The sequence below is a fragment of the Phoenix dactylifera genome, chromosome 17 (genome assembly GCF_051530095.1).
Source record: "Phoenix dactylifera cultivar Ajwa chromosome 17, Ajwa_hap1_PhDact_Kaust_v1.1, whole genome shotgun sequence".
Lineage (NCBI taxonomy): Eukaryota > Viridiplantae > Streptophyta > Magnoliopsida > Arecales > Arecaceae > Phoenix > Phoenix dactylifera.
The window spans coordinates 13,180,337-13,206,860 of NC_143206.1; the positions used below are offsets into that span (position 1 = coordinate 13,180,337).

Below are 26,524 nucleotides of genomic sequence, written 5' to 3' on the forward strand. Positions count from 1 at the left end.
TTCAAGCCGAATCGTGTACTGCGGTGAGACCGGTAGGTTGGGTGGCTCGCCCCTTCTTATCCTTTTGTCTTCCTAATTGGTATACGGTCATCTTACCTATAGTTAGAAATTTTAGGCTTCTAGCTCGCAGTTAACGGTTTAAATTCTCATTTTTCAACCACCAAAAATGAATCTGGTAGTAGGCGTAGTCGGATGACTACACCCTACGTGTGACCACACTCATATATATTCATAAAATCATTGTATATGCCTGAGTTGTCGGTAAGAGTTGCGTATATGATGATCATTATGTAGAAGGGATTAGACATAAAATGGTTTAATATGGTAAAGAACAGATACCAACCACTGTCCTGACCAACAATATTCCACTGAGAAGTTACCTCATTTGGCAAAACAGATTTACAAGCAGGCCTCAAAGCTTAATACATAAACGAATGCACAAAGAAGGCAGGATGAAATGGCCTTTATTCTATAAATGAATCAATGGGAACCATCCCTGCTTACGCATTTCATTTTGAGCTACAACTTATTTTTGGAGGGCTCTGAACTCCTACTTTCTTCTACATTTTATTCAATCTCCAATACATGTACAAGCCACAGAGCCACCACAATCATAGAAGGGAAAAGAATCCTTGGATGTTACAGAGCAATAAATTCAATGAATCAGATGAAGTCTAATGAAAAACTTGAGGAGATGCATAGAACTCACTTTCATTGAAAACTGGTCTCAAATCCTCATTATTGCACATAAAGTCGAGGGGAAACGAAACAAGGTGGCCCCTCACCGACTGTAATCTCTCCATAGGATCTGTATCTCTGATATCACCATTCTGATAGGACTCCAGCTTCTCGGGAGCAATCCCTAAATCAATAGTAGTATGCCCAAGTTTCTCCTTCCAGTAAGCAGTGCTTTGCCGGAAGGCAGCCCTGCACATATTCGCAATTGTTTAAGAAACATGTATGAAACTGATGGGCAATCAGCCAGACAAAAATGGTGTTAACTGTCATTATATGTATATATATACCTGGAATGGATGAGGTCATTGGGTACACATGAAAAGACATCCTGGTAGATCATAGTATTGCTCTGCGCAAAGAAACACAATTACTTTATAAATGGTAATGGATAGTAAATATGAATTCATAATGTCAGATAACATATTGAAATATATACTATTACAACATAACTTGTTGGATATTAATCGTGTTACTTGTTAGAATAGAAACCTATAATCCAAAACATATAAGGATATTATGATAAATCTAAACATGCTCTCGAGATCTAAAGATCCATGGACGTAGGGAAGGAAGCTCATCTACTTCAAGAGCAACTGCTATCACTTATATATGATACTTGAGGGTGGTATTTGTTCATTATTCCAAATGGTTGCTATTTAGATCTTTCATTGCTGTCTATGACAATATTTTGAGTTTGGCAATGACACACTCTCTCACAGAGTCAGAGAGGGGGCTGTAGCCCGTAGCAGTCAGCCAGGAGCCAGTGGGTCACAACCCAAGTGCAGCAGGAATTCAGATTACCACCTCTTCCATCAACTAAAAACAGGTCGGCAACACCATCAAAAAAGTTTCTGGAAACAATACTTGGCTGGATATAATTAACATCAAAATGAAGCAAGCATATGGGACGAACTTGAAACAATAAAACAATATATGCATGTAACAACTAACAACAAACTTTGACAGACTGTATAACTGTCACTAGAAAAGTTCGCCCATTGCAAAAATGTAACAGAGTGCATCATGAGCTAATTAATATACCGAAAGGTCCTCTATTGTTATAAAATTAGGTTGGAGACCAAATTTTAGGGAAAAATAATAAGATTATATCATACAAATATGGGTTCTGAAGATGGAACCTAAACAAGTTTCTTTCCATCTGTTCAAATTTTGGACATGACAAGAGACAATCTATAAGCTAACTTCCACGCAACAAAACTCCCAGATGATAAAACCAAGATAATGAAGATCTTCAAGAAAGTTGAAAACAACTACTGTGTTTTTTTGGTTAATAAAAAAAGTATTTATCAGTGCTTCTTTTCCTTCACCTTTGCAGTGGCCATCCAGATGTCTATGTATGTTGCATCACACACAGGATCACGAATCAGACTGATCTGCAAGAGCTTAAAAAAAATAATTAAATAAAAGATAATTTGAAAGAGCTTACAAGCACTCACAAAATCATGTATTGTGCGGTTGAATTAGGGGTGGCAACTGGTCAGGTATGGGTTGGGTAGGCCATTAGCTTTACCTGCCTCGTACTCGCCTCAAGACAAGGCGGGGCGGGGCAGATAGAGGAGAAGAGGTGGATGGGATAAATCGGATCGGATAAAGCTGCAAATAAATCTTAGTACTTTATATAACATTAAACAAAATAAAAGTCGAAGATATAGAACATAACTAACCAATTTTTCAGTAATAATAGAAACATAACAAACAAAAATATTACTGTTTAAGAAGTCAAAAAAATATCTCCTAAACTAAGAAAAGTAATCAACTAAAAAAATAAACAACTAAGCATCATGGTAATGCAAACTTTCACATGTTCAACCTTTCTCATGAGTGAAACGACTAGGACAAAGGGTGGGGAGGGGATTTGTAAAGAGATATATATATCCGAGACAGATTCAGGGCGGGTTTTACCAATTACCCGCCCCCGCCCCGGATTCATTGCGGGTCAGGTTGAGTCAGGTACCTAATGGGGCAAAATAAATTGCCACCCCTAGGTTGAATTCATCTCACAACACATTCATCGAGATAACTACTGCAAGGCACGGCCATCTATCTTGTTGCTTTAATCTTTTATCACCATACAGATATGAGGATTCTACTACTAACAAAAGGGCGACCACTTAATTTACCCACCTTATTCTCAAAGAATAGAACATTATAAGGCAGACAAGGTGACAAATAAAGGAAAACCAGGAACTCCTAATTGAAAAAGCTACAAAAAAGAAATCTGATACTGAAGATATGATGCAACAGAAAAATAAAAGAATCAGTAGCATCAACACAGAAGACAAAAGGGAGGGGAAATAACCAAAAAAATTCTATTCTGGCCGTGCATGTAGAGATCTTTGCACTAGAAACCTCAAAGAAGAAACCCAGTGAGACACAAAACATGAAAATTATAATAATACAATGAAAATTGAGAATGGAACTGGCTGCATCAGGAATGATATTCATAATTTACATCTATCACTTTTCTTGACAAAAACAAAGAAGAGATCAAAATAAGATATTGGCGAATTCATAATTCACAACCATAACCATTTACCCTTTTCGCAACTAATTGGGTTCAACTTCAATGATCCTCATTCCAAGCATTCCTATTTCCAGCCACCTCTGATGTTATTCCAAGTTTTTCTATGTTTTTCCTTACAACCTCCATCTATGTTATTTTGAGTCTTCTTCTCCTTTTTTTTCCAACTTTCAATACAAACCAAAGTACCTCTTTTTACTATAGTCCTCTCAGATCTTCGTCATACATATCCATACCATCTCAATCAATATTTCCATAACTTTGTCCTTAATTTGCCAACTCCTATAGCTCATCTAATAATATCCACTAGTTATTTTATTCTTTCTACTTTACCACATATCCATTTTAACATCCTCATTTCCACCACACAACTTGTTTTCATCTGCTTTCTTTATTATCCACCACTCTAAGCCATACAAACATAGCATGCCTTGCTTGATCCAACCAGCTCTAATTCTTTTATATATATATCTTCATCTATCTCCCCATCATTCTGTATATTAGATCTTAAACAATGAAATGGGCTATTTTGTGGTAATATCACCCAAGGTCGGAGGAACCGGTACCGGGTACCGTACCAGTTCTCCAGCAAGACAACTCGGTACAGACCGTGACGGGCCTATACCGAGAGAGGGACCGTTGGAGAGAGGAAAAGAGAAAGAGAGAGCGAGCAGGGAAGGGAGGGCCGGAGGAGGGTGGCGGACGCTGGCGAAGGCTGCAACAAACGAGGCCGCGGCCGGTTATCCTATTTCGTTCGAAACAGAGGCCCGGCTGCGGCTAAGAGAATTGCCGACTTCACTTAAAAATTGCGAATTTTTTTAAAGCCATGGCCGAACCCTGTTTCGTTCGAAACAGGGGCAGCGGCCGCGGCCGGCCTCCGCCGGCATGCTGCCCTCTCTCTCTCCCCCTCCCTCCCCCGTTAGCTCTCTCTTTCCTTCTTCTTCTTCTTCTCCGGCTCCAGCAACGAGTTCCGTTTTCATTGTCGGAACCATACCGGTAAGCCACAGATATGGCTCGGGATGGCGGAAACTGCCCGGTTCGGGACGGTTCCGCCGACCTTGATATCACCATTCTAATTTTATTACATGTATCTTCATCTATTCCCAAATCCTTAATCCACAAATAGATATCTAATAGGGCCAACAAAGACAATGGCAACATCACCATATAACCTGACAAGTATGTGAGAAAATGATTCTTAGTAACCAAAAGAATTTAAGTTTGAAAGAAGCCATTCATTATAGTATATATATTTATTCTAATTGTAAAACAAACCTCTCCAGCATGAAGACCAAGGTGTTCTGACCACAGAGATAGGCGCAGGCTAAGCGAAAATTTTCCAGCTTTCCATGGCTTTCCATTCATATAAGAATCAACAAATTCTTTATCTTCAATAAGTACACCAATCTAAGCAAACAAAAAATGGGACCAGGCAAATTTAAGTGATGTGAAAAAAGGAATGAACTAGATATACAGTACAGAAAGTTGATAGCATCACTAAAACAAAATAAAGTAATCTACTTAAAAATAGATTGTATAGAAATGTGTAAGGGCTCGTTTGGTTCGCGGGAAAAGAAGGGGCGAAAGTGTGGTCAACGGAAAAGTAATGAGATGCCTCTTGTTTGGTTGGAGTTTTCAAAGGAGAGAGACAGGAAAGTTATATTTCCATGGAAATATGATTCCCACATTTCATGGGAAAGTCTTTCCCATGAGAAGCATGGAAAAGTTACTTTCCCATGAGGCGGGAATCACTCTATTTTTACTTTTTTCCAAAAAGACCCTTCGGCATTAAAGAAGCATTAAAGAGGCATTAAACACCTAATTTTTATTAAGGGCATAATAGGAATTATACATAACTTTTCCAGGAAAGTGGATGACCAACCAAACATAAGCACTTTGGAAATTTGTCACTTTCCCATGGTCAATCAAACATGCCAAAAGTACTTTCCTAGGCATCCTCTTCCTGGAAATTTGTTTCCCAGGAATCATATTCCTAGGAGGAAAAATGCTTCCTGCGAACCAAACAAGCCCTAACTGACAACTAGAAATGAGCTTCTAGCGACAGTTGATGTAAAAAGACTCATCTGTGGTGTATTAGATACTAACTTTCAAACATACACACTGTTTTTCTTCTATGCAATGGAAATATGAATGTCTAAGATACAATCTGTGAAGTGTTACCCATTGATTGAACCAAAAAAAATATAGCTGACCCACAAAAGAAAACACAAGGGTCCACCAGCACACTGCACAGACACAGATATCATATACGAATTTATCTTCGAGCATGCATGCATGTAAACATCAATTCACGTTGCACACAAATGGTTGCATCCATGATTGCATTCGGACTTGTGAATTAAAATAACAGAACCATACCTCAGAGTCCCTCGATCCTAGCAAACTTCTATCATTTACATTAGCTGAACCAATCAATGCTATATGATCATCTACTATCATCAATTTGCTGTGAACATATACCTGAGAGGAAAAAATATCTATTACCAAAAACCTAACAGCATGATATAACTCAAAAATCAAGAAAACTAGAAAGACAAATAAAAAAAAGCCATTATACCACTGATTTAGCTGTTCATTATGGCCATATTCTTTCAGAGAAAATATCTAAACAATAGCATATGTAAACACCATAGAGGATGCCCTTATCAAGAGTTTCACATAAGAGAGATGAATATAAGCAACATGCTACAATACCAGTTACTCCCAATACTGACTGAGTGCATGTGATTGAAAGGGCAGAGTCTCACAAGAATGCATGCACACATACACCCATACAAGAACGTTTGTCCATATCTACACTAGCACATGGATGCATGATATCATGGATAATCTCATAGATGAGCCATGGCAGAATAGAATAATACTAATGGTGTTAAAAGTACAAATACAGGTCAAAATCACCTGCATGCACCAAAAAGGCACAAACCAATACCTTCTCAACTGCTACTTTGAGCCCACCCAACATCTAGTATGGGTCTTAAGAAGTTTGCATGCAAGTATATGTTTCACAAAGCTTATAGGTGTGCTAGTATGTGAAGCACCTCTCAAACCTCATGATTATTTATGAGATTATTATGAACTTCCTAAAATTAGCTTCCATGGGAAGATTAAATTTCAAAATGACCCTTGTAAGGAAAGCAAAGCATTGCAAGAGGCTTTGATAGAATACATGGACCAGATAGGACATATCAATGTCTGCCGAACCGGTACCGGTAGGCATACCGGTGGCCTACCGGACCGATTCGGTATGACCCGGATCGGTTCGGGCCGTATCGAACCGGTACCACTGATTTGGCCGGATTTCGGTTACCGCGTGATTTTTTTTTTTGGGGGGGGGGTTCTCTCTCTTTTGGATCTTTTTCTATGAATTTAAGTTTAATTTGATGTTGTTGTTTTCTTGATTTTTTTTCATGTGTTTTGATGTTTCTATGTTTAGGGTTTAAGCTAGATGATGCATCTTATTACTTCCAATTCCAAATGATACAAATCATAAAATGAACAACATAAAATGGCCACTTTAGGCCACAGCGCCGATGATGCATCTTATTACTTCCAATTCCAATTGATACAAATCATAAAATGAACAATATAAAATGGCCACTTTGGGCCACAACGCCGCAAGGTGTACCGGTGCGAACCGGTCTAGTTCGCCGCGCGCTGTGAAAAACTGAAGGTGTACCGGTGCGAACCGGTCTAGTTCGCATCGGTACACCCTCTGTATCGCTCTATGGGGCCGAAATCGTTTTCCACTGCGGTATCGGACCGGTCTGGTACGTGCTGAACCGGCCGGTACAGGCCGGTTCAGCATACCATGGGACATATTCTTTAAGTCTGGATGAGAAGTCCATTTATGTTTTACCTCTCAGTCGAGATACTAAGACCATATTAAACAAAAATATTGCAAGTGCAAGGAGACTCACCTGATTAGTAGCCACAGGGCCTCCATCATAAAGTCTACCATAAGCTCGAAGACCATAGAAGGATATGTAGTCATGTGCTTTAGGGCCCATTATATCATAAAGATTCTGCAATATTGAATTTGGCCCCCTGCAAATAGTTCGGTATTGCCAATGCATCAATGCCCTTACAGATGCAGCACCAGCATCGTCAATGCCGCCCTATCACAAAAGATGTTTAGAAAACAACTAATAAAAAAGAAAAAAAGCCATAGATGAGCTATTCAAGGCATGGTACCTGGAACCCAGGTAACAAGGGTATGATTATAATAACCCTGAAACACCTCTTTTCTTTCTCTGCCCGCATAATTCTCCTGTACAATGATTCTAAAACACGGTTCCTTATTGTATCATCTCCTGAAAGACCTGATATAAAAAATTGATTCTGAAAAAAATACCAGTGGAGAAAACAGATAGTCAGACTTACATACACACACACCAAAAAAAATAAAGAAATCCTTGCATGTGCGTGAAAAGAGGGGAAGGGGAGAGATATTACAGGATCATTTCATGTGTCAAGATCATCTGAGAAACTATCCTGAACAAATTCATTAAATAAACTAATGATCAAACAAATGCTTCTAAAATAAGAATTTCTACAACACCTAACCTTTTTAGGCAGGTAACATTCATGTTGTGGGGAGACTCATATTAAAGATTAGTCTGCAAGGATCTAACCCCACAAAGTAGATAATGAAACAAGAAATGCCTGCATGAAGCAGAACATCAGGGGGAAGTCGGAAACAGTGGTTTAAAAGATGCTCATGCAAGAAACAAGAAATGGACTGCGCTTAAGATGAAAACCAATTCCATTCACGTCCCTGCGTTCGCCCCATTTGGATCCAAACTGTTACCTATGGGTTTTTTTCAGATAAAAATCATCATGCTATGTTTGGTTCATAGGAATGGAAAAGAATGACATTTCCCTTCTAACATTTAATTTAGCAAGTTATATTTTAGAATAGAATAAGTTTTATATTAATTTTCTGAATATATCCTTTACAGGGTAATTAAAGCAAATTTAGAATGACTGTTATTATTTACTTGGAAACTCCCACTATACTATATACTCACGTGGATCATAGACTTTAAAATAACAATTATAATGGTTGTTATTTTACAAGTTCAGTGTTCATCCTAATAAAATAATATTATTTCTTGATAAATAATAAGATAATTTTTAAATTTGAAGTTAACCAAACAATTTATGTCATAGATACTATGACTTGGTTCATACCAAAAATATCATACATTGTTATTCTGATAGGAATGATGATTCCTCCCGTTTTAGATTGAAGTTGCAATTCTTCTATTTGGTGATAGCGAAACAATCATGATTTCATTACTTGTGCAAACCAAACATTATGATCAGGCCAAAACTGAAATTCCTATTCCCTACATCCCTCACTCAGCAAAATGAAGCATCAATTATTTGGGAAACCTGTCTTTGGTAACTATGCCTGATATCAAATATTTCTAGGCTACTTAAAAGGTAAGCATGTTATGAATCATCAGTGTCCAGCTTCGTGATAAATAACGCACATAAAATCATATTTATTTTGAGCCAAAAGTAATTAGTAGTCAAGTCTGCATAATAGATTTCCAGCATATCTAATTGCATGGGGCATGAATTACCAATATTGACATCAGTTTTATGCCTATATTAGATTTAGCTGTTTTCCTCATCTACGAATTGAACATGGCCTTATATCATAAAAGAGGGACAGCACAAATTGAATTTGGACAGCAAAGAACTTCTTCTTTAATATTTCTATGGTTCACTAAATAATCAGAGCATTTTTTTTTCAAAAATAAACATTCTCTTTTACTGCACAGGTAGGTTGCTCAATGCCCCTTGAGAAATTGGGGGCGTTGACTCGACTTGGCCAGAAATTTGTTTTTCTGGTTCTTTCTCCTCCAGCCTTCACCTAAGCTGAAGGCAAACATCTTTAGGTTGACATTACCTTCCTTAGTTCCCCATCTTTATTTTTGCTTTCTTTCTCCCCTTTGAGATTTCCTCTCCCTGCTCTAATTGGCACACTCTTACTGGACTGCTCGAAACCAGAAGCTATTCACCCAACATCAGATGTTGACTCTCCAGCAAAAATTTAATCTTTCTTGGGGGAGCCTTCATCTTCCTCTCTGGTTATCCAACTATTACTGCAACCTTTTTCCTTATTTCACTTTCACACTCTTATTTTTGAGCCCCTGATGTCCCACTCTCTTTTTCATTGCCTCCATTGAATACCAACACCACTATAATTCATTCAATTTTAACATTTTTCCTTTCGTTTGTTGTTCATTCTTTAACCTTTTTTTCATATAACCTCTTTTTCTTGAGAGATTTTGATTTTAGGTTTCTGTTCCTGCCACTACCTTGTGTAATTATGGCCATAGCCTCCAACATTTTAGCTGGGATTCATTTGAGCCTTGATGAAACTAGTTATATGTGATGGCTTGTGCCATGTAAATTCATATTAACGGCACAAATATCTCTCCTATTAATGGTGATGATTCTATGCAAAGCTATATGTTAGCAGCTGTTTGAATATTGAATATTATCCTGCCCAGCAAACTGAGCTTGTTTGTCTTCCATTTGCAAAGGATGTAAGAATGTAAGAGTTAACCTATAAGACATGCATGACCAAACTGTAAGTGCTTGCAAGTATACACTTACCCAAGTTTGCCTTTCCACTTGTCAAGGTCATCACAATATTACAAGTTTCATGTCCTTATAATCAACTACTAAGAGCAGTTGGCTATCCTCTGTCTTGTAGCATGTGCCTTGTGTGTTCTGGCATTGAATGCACAATTGCCTAGAGAAGGCATCATGATTACTGAATATGTACCCAATTTCTGAAGCATTTACACTTTACACTATGACTTATGGGTTTATGGCTTAAATATGAATGTGTTATTAGATTTTGAGGAAATCTTTGCTTATGTTGCCAAATTGAGCAATGTTCAACAAGTTTTGGGTGCTAATTCAGTTAGTTTGGGTCAGGCCAAATTCGGGTATGGTCAAAAAATGCTCAACCCAAATATGATCCAGATTTCACTGGGTTGAATGCAAATCAGGACAGGTTTGGGTCAGACTAGATAGATAAAAAAATTAATCTACTTACATAGATGTTATGTTAACAATATTATAATTTGTTTATAAGAAAAGAAGATATTAGCAATAGATAATAGCTAAATAGTAAGCCAAGGTCTGCCATACCAAGCCAAATTGTCTGTGCCGATAGTATCATACCGTATTGGTAAAGTACCAATACATTACTAAGGTTCAGTCAGGTATATGAGCCAAATACCCGGACCATCTGGTACCAACCTGTACTACTGGGTTTTGGGCAGTAACATGGCTGAAGTGAGAAACAAAAATTGTTCAGAGCCTGTGTCCATACAGGGGGCATATTGTGTCATATGATCATACAAACTGAACTGGTAATGTACCATTATGGCTCCCAAGTATCAATTTTGCAGACCTTGCTAAATACCAAGGAAAAAGTTATCCTACTGGAGTAGAAGTCATATCTCATCATAATATCAACAAAATTTATTCGCTCATACTTGACTTCTGGGGCATGGAAGTTGTACCTTGGCCTCTAAAGTTCCTTAGGATCAACTGAACTTGTTAAGCCATTGGGTTCAAATGTCCCGTATTGAACAGGGTCCTTATTTTGGTTAGGTTTGAGTTAACCCAGAATTTCAGATAATGAAAAGGCCTCCCTAAGCCAAGCTTCTTGAACGTAGGTTGGCAGACTTGGGTCAAGTTTTGCCGCCTAATGGATATGAAGGATGTGTTTCTTGATGAAGATTTTTGGGAGGAGGGATACTTAGAGCCAGCCTTAGGCCTTCCTCACACTCTCAGCATGTTTGCTTTCATAGTGGAAATCTTGTTTCATGTAGTTTAGTTTAGTTAGTTGGTGCATCTTACATTTTTTACCAGATTTTAACCAAGGGTTCAGATGAGATATGATGTTCAGGCACATGAAGGACAATACTCAAAATAATGGATTATTTGTTACTTGTTAGTGTAGGCACATACAAGCCATAAAAGACATCATTCACCAAAGTCCAAGACATACAATAACCTAGTTTAGCTGTAAATAGAATATGATATGATTGGAATATATCACAATATGTGTGTATGTGTGTGTGCATGTATGTATATGCACGAAGTGCGATGTGTGTATACATAAAAGAAGCATCAAAAGACAATGGTTCATTGCAATATCATAGTCCATACTTCATATAATAACACCAACATCCGGTAACTCCATTCTTTAGTCATCATTCAAATCCATAAACCACAATCGCAACTCCAAACAATAATGTCACATCACAAACTCTCAAAGAAACCATCTGATTTTAATAGGGAAACATTCATCTAAAAAACAAAAGCCCTCTCCCTTTCCTAGAGGTATTAGGAAGCATCTTGGGCATATCCACAAAGTATCTAGAGCCATTTTTTATCGAGTTTTCTCTCATAACCCCTTCCTTTATAGATTAATTGCATATAAAGACTTTTTATTAACATATTTGCAGATTAATATCTTCTTTATCTTAGAAACTTCCTGATAGGATACCCAAGTTAACTTTCCATCAGCCATAATGGAATATTCACTATCTTTTCTTTCATGTCTCTCCTTAATCCACGTTTTGAAGCTTTTACCCAGTCAGTTACTCTTGTCATCATTACTGAGTCATGAGTTATAATCAAGACCTTAACCATAGCAATAGTGGCAACGAGGAGATCTAGCCTCATGTTGGTTGCACCAAGGAGCATGAGTAGCTCACTAGCTAGAAGTTCCAAAGGGTCGATAGAGGACAGGCATGGGAAGAAATGCAGAATATTCCACTACAGCTAATGGATAGTTAAATTAGGGTCCTCTTGGGCATTTCTGACAAAAGGGAGGTATTCATATAGAACTATGTAAATGAAGGGTCTTCATATGCAATTGACATATAAAGGGAGGAGTTATATGCAAGAAAAACCCTTTTGACTTTAGAAAAAGATATCTGACATGTATCCTAGCCATACCCAAAAAGTATTTGGATCTGATATGTATCGGATATTGGCATGGAATGCAACTTGCAGCATCCATTATTCCTAGGTTGCATGACGCTACAATAACGAACTTCTTATTCCTTATCTGGAAGATCATTCTGCTTGGAGCGTCCAAACAAACTTGATAAGGATTTACACTAGCACTTCAAACTTATTATTTTACCAAGGCAGCTTATGCGTATAGTTCTTAATCAAGGTCAGTTAAACAATTAGAGTAGGAATTCACAGCAACAGCTATACAGAAATGAAAAGTCCTCACCTATACAGAAATGAAAAGTCCTCACCTATACAGAAATGAAAAGTCCTCACCTCAATATATACAAAGTGCTCTGATTTTTCAATAACAGATAAGTAGGCGTTATGAATGCTCTCTTCAGTTTGGCTTGTACCAGCAGACCATTGGCCGACACTTCTAATAACCTACACTCAAAAAGTGATTTCGAAAATTTAAGTTAGTAGTAGATAATGTACATATCAAATTCTAATAAAATGAATCAATTTTTCTTGCAGATATGGAAAGGTAAGAATTACAAATCCTCAGAAGTAGAATAGAAAATCAACAAAACTGAGTAAAGATTATAAATATATTAGTGCAATTTCATTATACTCCATCAATACAAGTATTCTGTGCTTGTGTCAAATACTAACAATGTTATCAAAAAATGCTGCTCGAGCACTCAAGTGGAAACATAAATAGCTAGCCCGTGCAGAACTGTTTTAGTGGTACATGTTTATGCATTAAGCAGTAGTTTAGTCCACTTAACTGCACAGACATCCACATATATATTAGATGTATAAAATGGTAAAATTTGAATCGACCAGAGGAGGGAAGGATCAAGTTTAAGTCTAGATCACCTCTGTCATTAGAAACTAGAGTTATACCAACCTGACACCTACATTCGGTGAGTGGACCAACTTGCCCAGCTTCATCAACAGAGACAACTTGATCGCCTCGCTCCTGTGTTTCCCACCACTCCTTATCCAAATTCTGAAAAGATGGCTGTGCAATCACATCAAAATGTGTTTCGCTCTGAGGCTGCTCAGAATCAATATCATCCACAAAACCTTTCATCTGCATGTCCTGAGCTGATTGTTGAACTTTGGTCTTCCGAAAAGAAAAGGGCTGGGTCTGACTTGCTGTATTTGGATAGTCTGAAAGGCTGCAATTTATGTCCAACCCATTAGCCTTTATACTTCCATTAGACATTGATGGTCCATCAGGCTCTTGAGGTAAAAGCAATGGGATGTCTTGACACGACGAACGAGAGGAGAAGGAATCCTGCCTTCCTATATCTTTATGGTTCATCTCTTCTTGCTTATTTTGGGCATCTATTTCTCTGCCTTTTCCCATGTAATGTGGAATGACCATATGATGTTGAGGCATCAGTAATGGAATTGCTTGCTCATTTGGAGCTTTATTTCTCTGGGAAAGAAATGATGTTACTCAGAAAAATATGATAAGAATCCTCAAAGAAGTATGACACTGAAAATAAATAGAACCATCACAGGATAAGCAACCTTAGCATAATTCCAACGTTGAACGAAGTGTCTTGCTACATCACGACAAGGTGGTCCCCAAAGTGCACACTGGGCATCATGCCAAGGCATGCGAGGATATTTTCCACGATCCAATTCATCTTTCATTGTATCTTCCCAAGAATTTGGTTCAGATTCCCTTACATTCAGTAAAAATACATTACGACATGGAGGGACAAAGAATTGATTTATAATCTATCATATTCTCAGAATTCTTTAGACAAATGTCAACTGCATGTTTTCCACCTATGAGCTTATTTGAAGGACTCACATTAGAATACCTGGGATTATAATAGTCCTTTCCAGGCCAGATCAGAGGAGGGAAATCACCAACTTTGTGCTCAATGTTGTCATAACGACCAAAGCACAAATCAAGTCCCCCAATGAAGCATATCCGATTATCAACGATCACAATTTTCTCATGATGTGACCTAAATATAACTATAAATTATTAAAAGCATTATAAAATCAAAGCTATCAAAATGAGCATCAATAAAGCAGATAAGACAATTTTAACATATGCTAAGTCATCTTAGAGTACAATTTCATACCACAGATAGACGCCAGTTGAGAAATGATCCGGATAGCGTAGAACTTTCACATTCTCATGAATATTAAGTAGTCTTCGCTTACTATATACACTGTTGATAGTTAAGGCAAGGGCAACTTCTTTGTAAAGAAGGATGTAGATCTGCAAATCATCAGAAAACAATTCCAACTAAAAGCAATTAGAATGTAATTCTATTACCCTCTAAATTTGAAAGTAGAGGCTGAGTTTAGAAATAGATGTTGCATGACACCAGACAAAAAAAAAAGCATAGGTTCCCTAATTAAAACTTGAAAATTGAGAAAAAGAATTGTGAAAAGAACATCAAGATCATAATCAACTAAGTGGATAGATCAATCACAATATTTTGTAAATATTGTTGATAAAAGCAGTAGGTACCAAGTTTAAATTACTAAAATAGTACAAAACTGTATGTAAAAGTTAATTATTTAAAAAGGCAAAGTGCATACAAATGAGTATTCCAACTATGAGTAGTTATGGAATTCTCTGAGAAGAAACTTGACATCTATAAATAATAAAATTCAGGTGGAAACAAAAGTGCAAAAGCGAGGACGTGGAGGTGATGTGGCCCTAGAAAGTCCTTAACAAGACTGCATCCCAAAAGCAAAAAAGGGAGCAACAACAAGAAAGACACCCCTAGAAACTACCAGGATAAGTGACAGGATATGAAAAGAAAGAAACAGAAACATAAAAGAAGGGTCCAGCCCCCAAAACCATCCTCCAGTCCAAGTGCAATACCAGAATGCATACGCACATTCCAGATATTGTTGCTGCCCAAAGTGGATTGTATCTCACAAAAGGCATAAAACAAAGTTGGATTGGAGCTACCTACATTATCTTTGCATTCTTAATTTAAAAGCTCCAAAAGTTAAACAAATTGTCCTCAGACACCAAATTTTAGGTCGCTTTCAATCCCTCTTGTCTTTAACATCCTGGTGGGTTCAAACTGCTATAATAAAAAATTTATACTATGCTAGAAAAATGAAAAGAAGAATATCCCAACAAGGAAATATTTTGCCACTGGAGATGGAAAAGCCAATCCTGCATAATTAAGAAAGGATCCTACCACTGAATGAAGATAATACCCACCATAGAGAGAAGAAGAAACTCTCACTCTCTCTCTAATATGCTTCTATCTTCCCTTCCTCAATAAAGGTTGAGTTTTATGAGGTGAGAATGAAGGTGAGCTCAAATTGATTTTTCTAAAAGAAAGCGGAGTGGATATAAATGGTTAGAAGTTGGTATGAACAAGAACTCCTGTCAACAACTGCAATATTCATAACTCTGAGAGAAGTAAACCATCCAAGCCCCTGTATCTGATATTATGCTAGCTTCTTTCATTAACTAGTCAACCAGCCAAGACTATGAACATATAACAGAACTCCCTATTCTGGAGAGAGTAGATTTCACATAAGATAGTGTTAGAGATCATATCATTGATACTACCCAAAAAGTACCTGGGAATTTCCATCAATAGATAAGTGATGACGGATATCATTGATATAGTTATCTCATGTTCTTCTGCACATTATTAGCCAACTTTATTTTTGACATAAAATATATGACAACACATCATCCCAAAGCATAAGTTCGAAATTAACTCCAAAAAACGCTGTCACATACATTGTCAATTTAATCATGCAAACTTGCATATCCATTAAAAAAATGGAAAGCATGATAACACATAAACACCAGACTTAGGTTTCTTATGTAACATGGAAGTTATCGTCACCATACATATCCCTGTTGGGACAGTTGTCGGAATCTTGACTGCAAGAAGCCCATAAGAATGGAAGCATGTCTCTCATAAGTAAGTTCCCCAAAACCAACAAACTAATGCACAATTACAACATCAACGACTTATGAATCTTGGCACGAGACATAAGCCAGGTACAAACTTAAGAAAGTAACAATAACATTGTGCACGTAATACCTGGACACCTTGCTTAGCTTTTGCTTCTAGCAAAGCATCAAGTCGGGAAGATCCATGAACACTAAAAGGACGTCGTAGATATAATTCTGGGCACAGCCACCAGTCAGCAATGAATATCTGCATTGAACTTCCCATCATCATAGACTTCCATGAATCAAGTTAACATGCTAATTGTAAATTGATATTTTGAAAACAAACAAGAAAACATACCTTTGATTTTGCTTCTTCAATGGAAGAAGCAATTGCTTCAAATGCAGCTTGCCCATCAATGAACCATTGAACCTGACTACCATCTTCAGTCAAACCCCTTTGTGGTGCAAAAGAACCAAACCGGTGAGGATAGCACCGGTCTTCTAGAGGCTGTAATCCAGCATCATTAATTGCGGCAACCCAATCCTTTACCTTAGCACTAGTTCTCACTCTTAACTTTATAGTTCCTCTCCCGCAAAATACCTACTGTGATGCATGTTCATTAGAGATCTAACTTGAATCATGAAATCTTAATTATAATCAGACAACTACAACTTAGTAGCTTCTTACAGAAATTTATGGAAAAATAAGTGCCAAGTTAATCAAAGTACATTATAACTCACAGTAATCAAATGCATATAGTTCCAAAATATCAATACTAATCGGCTTCCAGTTCTGAAAGTTATAGTACTTTCATATAACAGATAAAGGATAATATGCAAGCCACAAATTGGAGTATTGGTGCATACTGGTTGGTGCTGGTACCATATCAGTAAGGTACCCACACGTCTCAATATCGTAGCATAGCAACACATGATACAACATCTCAATTCTGCTGTGCCAGCATGAGCAGGCATACTGTGTGTCCATGCAGTCTGTACAAATAAGGTACTGGTACCAATATTGAAAATTTAAACCTTGATACAAACTAAAAATGCAATTCAATTTAATAGTTTAGTTAGGATTAAATAAATAAATTGTTATTTTGGAAAGGATATCAACTATGGATTTAAAGTAGACAACTAGAAAAATTGAATTAAAGAGGGCAAACTTTAACATAAAATAAATAAGGAACTATGTACAGGAACAGTATAAGATCCTGGTGAACTATTTTGACTTTTATCCTGTGAAAAAAATGTGCACCTTTCTAGATTTTAATAATTTATCTTTATCCAGGAAATAATTTCAGAAAAACTCTTGGATTCCATCTGAAACATAATGCCAAATGCTTATATTAGGTCTTGCTAACTTGCTTTAAACAGCTTTCAAAAAAAGTAATTTGCATTATAAGATGCCTTTTCTTTTGATTTTTTTTTGCAATTATCTAATAATTTTTTTTAGAGCAAAACGGGTTTCTTCATAATTCCATTTCATGAGAGACAAAATGAATACAATCCAAATGCAACAGCAAAAATAAGAATTCTTGTAACTTTCTTCCATATTGCAAAACTAAACTCACTTTTTCATATTTAATCCATTTCTTTAAAGCAACCCCATAAAATCGTATCAGAACATCCTGATCGGTACTTGCATTAAACAATAGTTTGCAGCCAAACTGTTAACCTTGACTGCTTCTCATTCAAGATCTTCAATAAAGCAAATGATATGAGTTCATATGTCACAATTTTCTGGATCTGATAGGCTGGATTTGGAGGCTCTATACATCAATATACAAGACAAGATGATTAGCAACCCACGAATTTGGGGAACCTTGATTTTGGGTGGAGTAACTTTTCTGTATTGGGTTTCCTAGCCTCTCGCAGAATCCATCCTAGCTTATGTATCTCTCTCTCATTCTCTCAGCACCAGCTATCATTATCATGAGGGAACCCAAATCACTTTTAACTTGTCAAATTTATGCTCCTTTTTCATTCTTGTCTCAGTTGAATTAAGATATCGATGTTTCTATTGAAAAATATTACTAAGAACTTATAAAAAGATTTGTAATATGATGAAAAGGTTGATGTAAAAAATTAGAATTTTATAGTTATTTTCTTCAATTTAACTATAGATTCTTGTCATATAGACGTTCAGCTTGCAGTCAAAGAACATAAGAAAGCATCCTGCATAACTCCTCACAAAATTCAATTTTTCATATAGATTGCTCTATTGGAAAACCATAATGTGAATACATTGGAAAAGGAATATTATTGTAGCAAAAATTTATGATATGCAAGGAATAAATTGATGCTACTGCGCATCCTTTCCATCAATGTGATTTCAGAAGGTCTATGACTCTACGTACTCAATTTGCTTCTTATGAACAACCAAGCGCCATTCATGAAGATCTAGAATCTTCATTAGGGGCATCGACTCATTTGGTTTCATATGAACAGGTAATTTTTCTTGTTTCTAAAGAATATAGAGGACAAATCTGTTCCAATAGTCATCAGACAAACACAATGTTAGGATCTGGTGCACTCAATTTCTGCTTGTTGCCTAGATCATGAAAACAAATAATGGCACCTCCTGCATTGATGATTCCTTCAAAAAAAGACATCTGTGTTAATGGAGATTTCATGTGGATTTAGGTTTGATGATAAGAATATTTGGATCATAGGTCACTCATAAGGATTAATATGGTTCAAACATGCACTATTTGGTGTGAAGGTCCAGTCTTCTAGTGCTTCAGAGTTGACATGTTAATATCATGGATTTAAATAAACTAGTTTATGAAAAATAAGAATACAAATCAGATGACTAATGAAATTGAGCATTAATAGCAGATTTTTCCAAAGGGGAAAATAATAACTCATACTGAAAGAATGATCTAAAGCAACTTACTTGAAATCCCAAATGCAAAGGATTACGTTCTTTTGTCTCTTTTGCTAGAAAACCCCTGCCTTCACCATTTCCGCCTGAAGGTGGTAACACATCAAAAACAATAATATCTAATAGCTTTGTATCAAAAGGATCTTCCAGTAAGGCCAAGAACCCTGGTTTCAATACAGCCCAGACCTATAAAAGAGTATTCAATCAACTCATCAGTTCATATGTGACACTGATATAGAGAAGCACAATATAAGAGATGAAATCTATATAATGTGTACGACTATAGGGTCTTAAAAATCATGTTACTATAGCATGAACGGGGATGATACACACAACTATGTATGCTTACATGCAGAATTCAGCATCTCAAAGATGTGATCCTTGGTTTGATTACTACAATATTTTATTTGGGGTCCCACATCGACTACAAATTTTTAATGTGGATCCTGTACCAGCTTCCAGGTGCTTCAAAACACCTTTGGCTCAAGCATCTTTAGTTGTTATTATTGCTAGCCGCTGACCAAACTTGGTTTAAAAATTGAGCTACTTATCTCTTTTCCTCCACTTTTGGAGTCCAAATATCTCATTATTTTGACATTACCTTGTATAGGCACTTTAAAATCACTTTTGCTTCCTAAAATTTTAAGTGTCAATTACTCACTTCCAAAGCCTTTCTTGTTCAGGCTGTTAAGAGATGCAGTCTGCATCATAGAGGGCTGCTGTCGCAACTGGTCAAGATGAGTCCAGCTGGCACATTGCTCAGTTGCATTCATCCTGGTCATTGGACCCGTGGGAAGCACATTTCCAGGAATAGCCCTGTGATCACTAGCTGGTGCCCATCCAGGCCAGCAGCAATTGCAGCTTACCTTTCTACAACCCAAGTTCTCCTCTACAAAGATCCCGAGGAATGTGATTGTTAGCAAAACAAACCATGCTACCTATTTCTCTATTTACCAAGCAAAGTAAATTCAAAAAGGCCATTCTGTGCTTTCAAATCATGTAACACATTATGGATGCTAAGGCTACATAAGGCAGCTGCCGCTATGAGCCGCCAAACCTGGTTCTACCTAGGATGGCCTTGGATGTGGTGTTATAAAGCAAAGATTGGTCCAAACAAGTTTCAGCATATAAGAAAATGGGACAAAAAATGGTTTATAGAAATTCTAGTTTTATGTTTTAAAATACTGTACTTTGTATTTACACACACCATTATGTCAGGCAATGCATGATTGCGTCATGAGAACACCTGAATGGATATATGCTCCATGTAGTATATAAGCTTTTCTATACTTAAATTTGAAAACACAGCCATACATTTGAAAATTTGAAACAATAATCTAGCTAATTAACTCAACTAAGAGCTTGCAACTTGCAAAACATGTAATAAGATACCTTTTGCCAGTTGCCATTACAACAAGTAAACCAGTGGCATGCACAACATCTTTTGTCGTCACCCTCCCTCTGAATTTTTGGCAAATGTTTCACTGTAACATAATCTTCCTTTAGCTTAGGTCCATACTCTGGCAAAAATGATAACCTGGAGACCTCCAGAAACTTGCAGACCTGAAATTTATAAAAGCTCATACAATCCATAACCATGACCAAAAATCAACCCTGGGACAGTTTTATAGTTATGCCGTTTTTCCAAAAAAAAAAAGAGAGAGAAAGAAATCTACCAAACAAAACCACTAGACTACGCACCATAACTAAGTACATTAGTCACAAACAAGGAATCAATAGCGTCCAACATATTATACGGTAGCGATAAACTTTCAAGAAAAAGAAGTGAAATATAGCAAAACATATTACTGAGAGGAATTCTAAAAACAAGTAGTATCAATCAGTAATAAACTACACGAGACACAAAATGCAAGAATGTGCATAAAAGTTGTGACAGTGTACAGAATATAAATCACGTTTTGTTAGTTTACCCAACCTCTCAAAAATGGCTCATACTTTTCACCGTTCAAAGGACATGTTGACACCAAATTGTATAACATTTATCATGCCAAACAGAGGCCAAGCTTACCTCACGAGAATTCACGATATCCAAGTTCCCCAAAAAGTGATTTAAATACCCTTGCATAGCCACCTTTGCCCTGTGTGATATAGAGTGTTGTCTTCCTAGTTGTGGTCGAATGATTGGCAATGCAGCACTAGAAGGCACATTTCTGCGCAAAGAGTGAACATCCTTAGTATCGGTATTTAACAAGAAAAACAGTATATGATGCCTAATTATATTATTCAAATATACCATAATGGAACAGTAAATTGTCCGTAATGTATAGTTTGTTTTAATTTAATTATTTTCTTTGCATAGATAATTCATATCAGACCATGAGTTTGTTTAAATTGGGGATTGTCTTCCCTCTTACAAAAGTAGATAAATAGGCAATACTTCAGTAAATTGCTAACATGTATTTTAGATACCTCAAAGTGATAATGAGGCACTAGAAGAATATTGAAAGAAATATCAGAATCAGAGGTGTAGGAAAAAGTTTATAATACATGTTGGCACTAGCTAGTTGGTTCACCAAAGCTCCAGAATAAGAGTGCAGGTTGACAAGCTAGTTGATCTTAAATTGATGGGATAAAGCCTGCATATGTTAACCAACACTGATAAAAGATGGAATGAAAACTGGCAACTAGAAAGAAAAGACAGAACTTCCACCAAATGAAATTCTACTGGACTCCTTGTGTTTTCTGACTTGGCTGTATGTCACGAGAAAAGTGGACTGACAGTTTACCTTTCAATAAACCAAAATCTCTAGAAGCATCCATTGTGCTTGAAAACTATGAGAGATTCAACAAGTCTGTCAGTGAAAGCAATCAATTTAACTTTTTAATTGAACTTAAATGAAGAAGATGAAGGGAAGTTCTAGTTTTCTAATTGATTCATAATAATGTTAATTTATCAAACCACTATAATGTGAATGAGATTGCCTTCATGTGAGATGTGACTAAACAGTGCAGAGGTTACAAGAAAGACATTTTTAAATGCACTTTGTAAGATCAGTTTTTTTTTCATTTGTCATGTAAGCAGCGAATAGAAACAGAACCATCATTGGAAGAGTCCTACTGCAATATCATGCAAAGTCGTGCATTGTCAAACGTGTTTAACAAGGTAGCGGGATACAATTTTGTGCTTACATGTTGATTGTGGCAGCACATTTTGTGTTTTTTCTGTGTGAACATTAGGAATACCTATTTTTAGATGAATAGCTTTCCTCATGATGTATAAGAACATGCTCATCATCAGCTTCATCATCGTCTTGTACAACTGGTGTATGCTCCCCTATACCAAGATTTTGAAGCCATTCTTTAACCTTCAATAAAAATTTTACAGAAAAGCAGATTAAATTTACAGACATGTCATTCACATTAAACAAAACTAAAAGGTTTTTTCTACTGAATTCCATATATACCCAAGTCAATGTTCAACTACAAATAGCCATCGAGATGGGTTTAGCGCACAAGAAGTGATATCAGAAGTGTCAATAGATAGAAGCAGTGGAAAGATGCTTGTAATCCTCAAGAGTAAGTAGCAAAATATAGAAAGTGATACGCCATGGTATGCTGTACCGGCCCGAACCGGGCGTACTATACCGTATCAATTCAGTACCGGTACCGATATGGGCGGCTACCGACACTCGGTAAGCCAAAAAAAACTCCATACCGACACTATGCTAGTGTGGCACCGGTACGGGGTCCGATATCAAGACGGTGAACCTTGTGATACGCAAAATTCAAATTTGTAGGCATAGGCAACATGTTTCTGCTGTGGTCATGAAGTTAGAAAATTCAAATTTGTAGGCATAGGCTACATGTTTCCGGTACACTCATGAAGTTCGAAGCTAGGTATGATGCTGTAGGAACACCATTTCACAATTTGGAAAAAGAACCAGAATAACTGGAAGAAAATATTTGGAGAGCAAAAAGAATCAAGAGAAATAAATTAAAGAATATTGTAAAAACATTCTATAAAAAAGACAAAGTTCAGCAACCCTCTAAGGAGTTTCAAGGAAAACTCACTGATCCAAAATTGCAAATTATTTGAAGAGCAAGAAGAAAAGGTACCCCTTATTAGATTGGATAGAATAGAGAAAACTTTGACGAATATTTGAGAATTAGTTTCAGAATTTCCAACCATCGGAAACATCAATAACTAGGCCAATAGCTTACACATGGAAGAACAAGGCTAAAACACAGCCAGCAACCATACTTAAATAATACAGGAAAAAGTCACACAAGGAATAATTCTCTAATGGACGAAATGGTATTAGAAAAAAAATCTAGTAAATGGAGATTTTCAGCCACCTGCTCCTGCTTCCCATGGAATTCCTCAATAAATGCTCGTTTCTTCAATGCAAAATGTAGATAGAAAACTTGCGAGGCTTTCTTCAGCAAACACCATTTAAACTGATGAATAGAATTACACAAGTTAACAAAACGATGTATATACACATATACCAAAATATGACATTATGCAAGTTGAGAAAAGCAAATAGAAGCTTATATATCATCCTTTAGAGAAGCAGATAAATATTGAGACATCGAGGCAGCTGGTTTAGCATATCATCTAATGTTGTGTTAGCACAAAGCCCATATTTTTTCCTCAAAAGAAAAAGTGGTTCCTTGTTTAGATCAAACTATATGGAACTCCACAACTCCAACAACTTAAATATAATACAAAAGCAACCTAATTGCATTATGCATGACACAATAAACTCAACTGCCAGAATCTTATCGATCAAGAAAATAAAGAAGGTAACAAATAGAAAAGAATTAGTTCTCAAGAAATTAAACCAACCAGAAGAAGGCGGAGGGCACATCAAGTCAGAAATCCATTCTACTTTTGGCAATCATGCAAAACAGAAATCCTGAGCAAAATATACTTGTTCCCAGGGTTTTAAATCCTGTGGGACGGGTCCATGGAACGGGACGCCCTGCTGTCCCACCCAATCCCAACAGCAGTCCCTGTCATGCATTCTGGTGGATATCCCCCATCTCTCTTCCCTTCTTTCCTTCCTTTCTTTTTTCCTTTCTTTTATTTTTTCTTTCCTTCCTTCCTTTCTTTTTCTTCTACCTTCCTTTCTTTCCTTTCCTTTTTCTTTCTTTTTCTTATCCCTCTCTTTATTTTTTTTCCCTTTTTCTTTTTCTTTCTTTTTCCTTTCTTCCTTCTTTCCTTCCTTCCTTTCTTTTTCTTCTCCCTTCCTTTCTTTCTTTTCTTTTCCTTCTTCTTCTTTCCTTTCACTTTTTTCTTGTCTTCATCTTTCATTCCTTTCTTTCTTTCCTCTTTCTTCTTCTCTCCCTGCATGGATGGGTTTTGGAGTCCCGACCAGTCCCGATCTTGCTTTCTCACAGGAACGGAGTAGGACGGCCAGCACGCCCCCCATCGCACCAGGACTTAAAACCTTGTTTATTCCTAATTGATAGGTTGAGAACTTAAATTACAAAACACCATTAATTGCATTTAAAATATATACTTCTTTTTTGCTCTTCCTCTCATCCCAATGCATTTTAGTGCCTTATGCATTGCTTTTTAATGGTAATTTTTGATGAAAAAAGTCGCTGAGTTAAATACTCTGGTGCTGGAATAGCAATTACCGATCACAGACTCTATCACTATGGTGAAAAGTTCTATTGCACAAGTCTATCTTGTCTATGTCAAGTCCAATATATGCTAATACAAGTTATATTGCTTCAAAATTTAGAATTTTTATTTTTCAATTCTTGATACCTTGATGGGGATGAAATAAAAAGATATTTTCTACCCTAAATGTATATTTTCGCAATACTCCTTCTGGTAACTTCACCGCCAACATTGTTCTTCATGATATATCATTATCTAAAACTTGTGTGCAGAAGAGACCACCCTATGTCTATATAGCTAGAAGCCTAGAATGGGAAAAGCTTATCATCAACTTTCGGCTTTGAAACCTAATTATTATGTTGGATATGAACTCCACACGCAAAGGTTTCCCTCTACAGTCTACATTTTATATCCTGCTTATTATATCAAGATCACAGTAATTAAGACTTTCCAGAATGATTCATTAGTGCATTAGTGCAACACAACTATAACTAAGAATATGGGCACATGGAGTTAAATGATCATGAGGGATGAGGCTGACTCAAGGTGCTCCTGGCACAACTTTAGATTATCATGTTTTTTCATGTCCAAATGGCAAAACCGAAGCAAGAAAGAATCAAAAATCATCAAAACAGTTAATGATATGAGGAATGCATAGACTGCAATATGAACGGGCAAGAAATATTATAATATCATGCGGAGCCCACTTGGCAATGACATGCCCCATCTCCCGCTAAATTGGAATATGACCTCGGGTTCATGATCATGTCGATGGTCTCATCTACAAGCTTGCATACAATTGGCATTCCTCAATGCAAAAGTGTCTCCCGCACATAACATAACACCTACAACCTAAAACACCAAATCTTCATGCTGCCAAACCAATAAACTTCTGACTCTACCAATATAAAATTCAAGCATGAATAGCCAAAAGAACCAAACTGCATCACCTCAAGTTTAACCGAGCAGAAAGAATCAAAGTTCACTAACGTAATCGATAAAGAAGCAACCTTGGGGTGAAAAAAAAAAAAGCACCTGACAGTCGGCATCGGCCCAACCCCGACTCCCTAACATAAGCAATAAAGAAGCAACCTTGATGAAAAAACTCACCAAAAATCACAAAAGTTCACCCAACCGGCATCAAACCAAGCCCTTATTCCCATCTTTTCCAACAAACATCAGATAAAAACTCAAGAAACGACCAGAGTTCATCAAGAAACAAGCGCCCGACACATAACACCCAAAACTACTCGGAAAAATGAAGGGGAAAGAGCGAGAACCCGTTTGTACTGGACTTCGATGGTGTAGGAGAGGAGAATGGGGCTGATATCGCTAGCGTCGGGCCGTGACACGGAGACGATGGTGGCCTTGGGCAATTCATCAAAGATCTTGGGGTGCTCCGGCAGCCGGAAGGAGGGGGAGGAGGCGAGCGTCGGTGGCTCCGACTGCATCTTGACGTAGCAGTGGCCCCCATCGGAGGTGAATGGCTCGGAAGACATGGAAGGAGAGAGAGAAATCCGTGGCTCCGGCCCGATAAGAAGGGCTCCTTTCCCCCAACCAAGAAAACGTTCTTTCCGTTCCTCCTTGGTTTCCTTCCGCGAAATAAGACTTGGGATCTCTGGAAGCTATCTCGGAGATCGTTGGCTTTATATAGGGAGGAGAGAGAGACCCGTGGAGCCGGCAACGGCGGCAAGGCGGTTTAATGTTCTGTGACGAGTCACATGTGATCATATGTGATTTTTGGAGTTGATGTGGGGTCCAGAGCAGACGATGCGGAGGGATTTTGGTGGGGGGGTTCTATATACACCCCCCCCTATTGCTAAC

The 26,524-nt window shown here is 37.2% G+C and overlaps 1 protein-coding gene across 8 annotated transcripts; it reads right to left on the reverse strand.

Annotated features, from left to right (window-relative positions):
* Positions 1-450: 450 nt before the first annotated feature.
* On the reverse strand, positions 451-26,411 carry LOC103695995 (phospholipase D zeta 1-like). 8 transcript variants are annotated; one of them, XM_008777458.6, is made up of 20 exons: positions 25,981-26,411; positions 23,425-23,526; positions 22,312-22,433; positions 21,137-21,278; positions 20,500-20,670; positions 19,120-19,293; positions 16,576-16,818; positions 16,366-16,482; positions 14,416-14,555; positions 14,146-14,295; positions 13,847-14,003; positions 13,215-13,751; positions 12,638-12,748; positions 7,496-7,642; positions 7,222-7,419; positions 5,660-5,761; positions 4,556-4,687; positions 2,067-2,132; positions 1,026-1,087; positions 451-927 (listed from the first exon to the last, which is right to left on the reverse strand). In XM_008777458.6, the coding sequence occupies exons 1-20, from the start codon at positions 26,197-26,199 to the stop codon at positions 675-677; spliced, it is 3,345 nt and encodes a 1,114-aa protein (XP_008775680.2). In that variant the 5' UTR covers positions 26,200-26,411; the 3' UTR covers positions 451-674. The 8 variants fall into 8 exon arrangements, with proteins under 8 accessions (XP_008775680.2, XP_088569627.2, XP_008775683.2 ...); XM_088713501.2 differs by having other exon boundaries at positions 25,951-26,328; XM_008777461.6 differs by lacking the exon at positions 4,556-4,687 and having other exon boundaries at positions 25,981-26,371.
* Between the last annotated feature and the right edge of the window lie 113 nt (positions 26,412-26,524).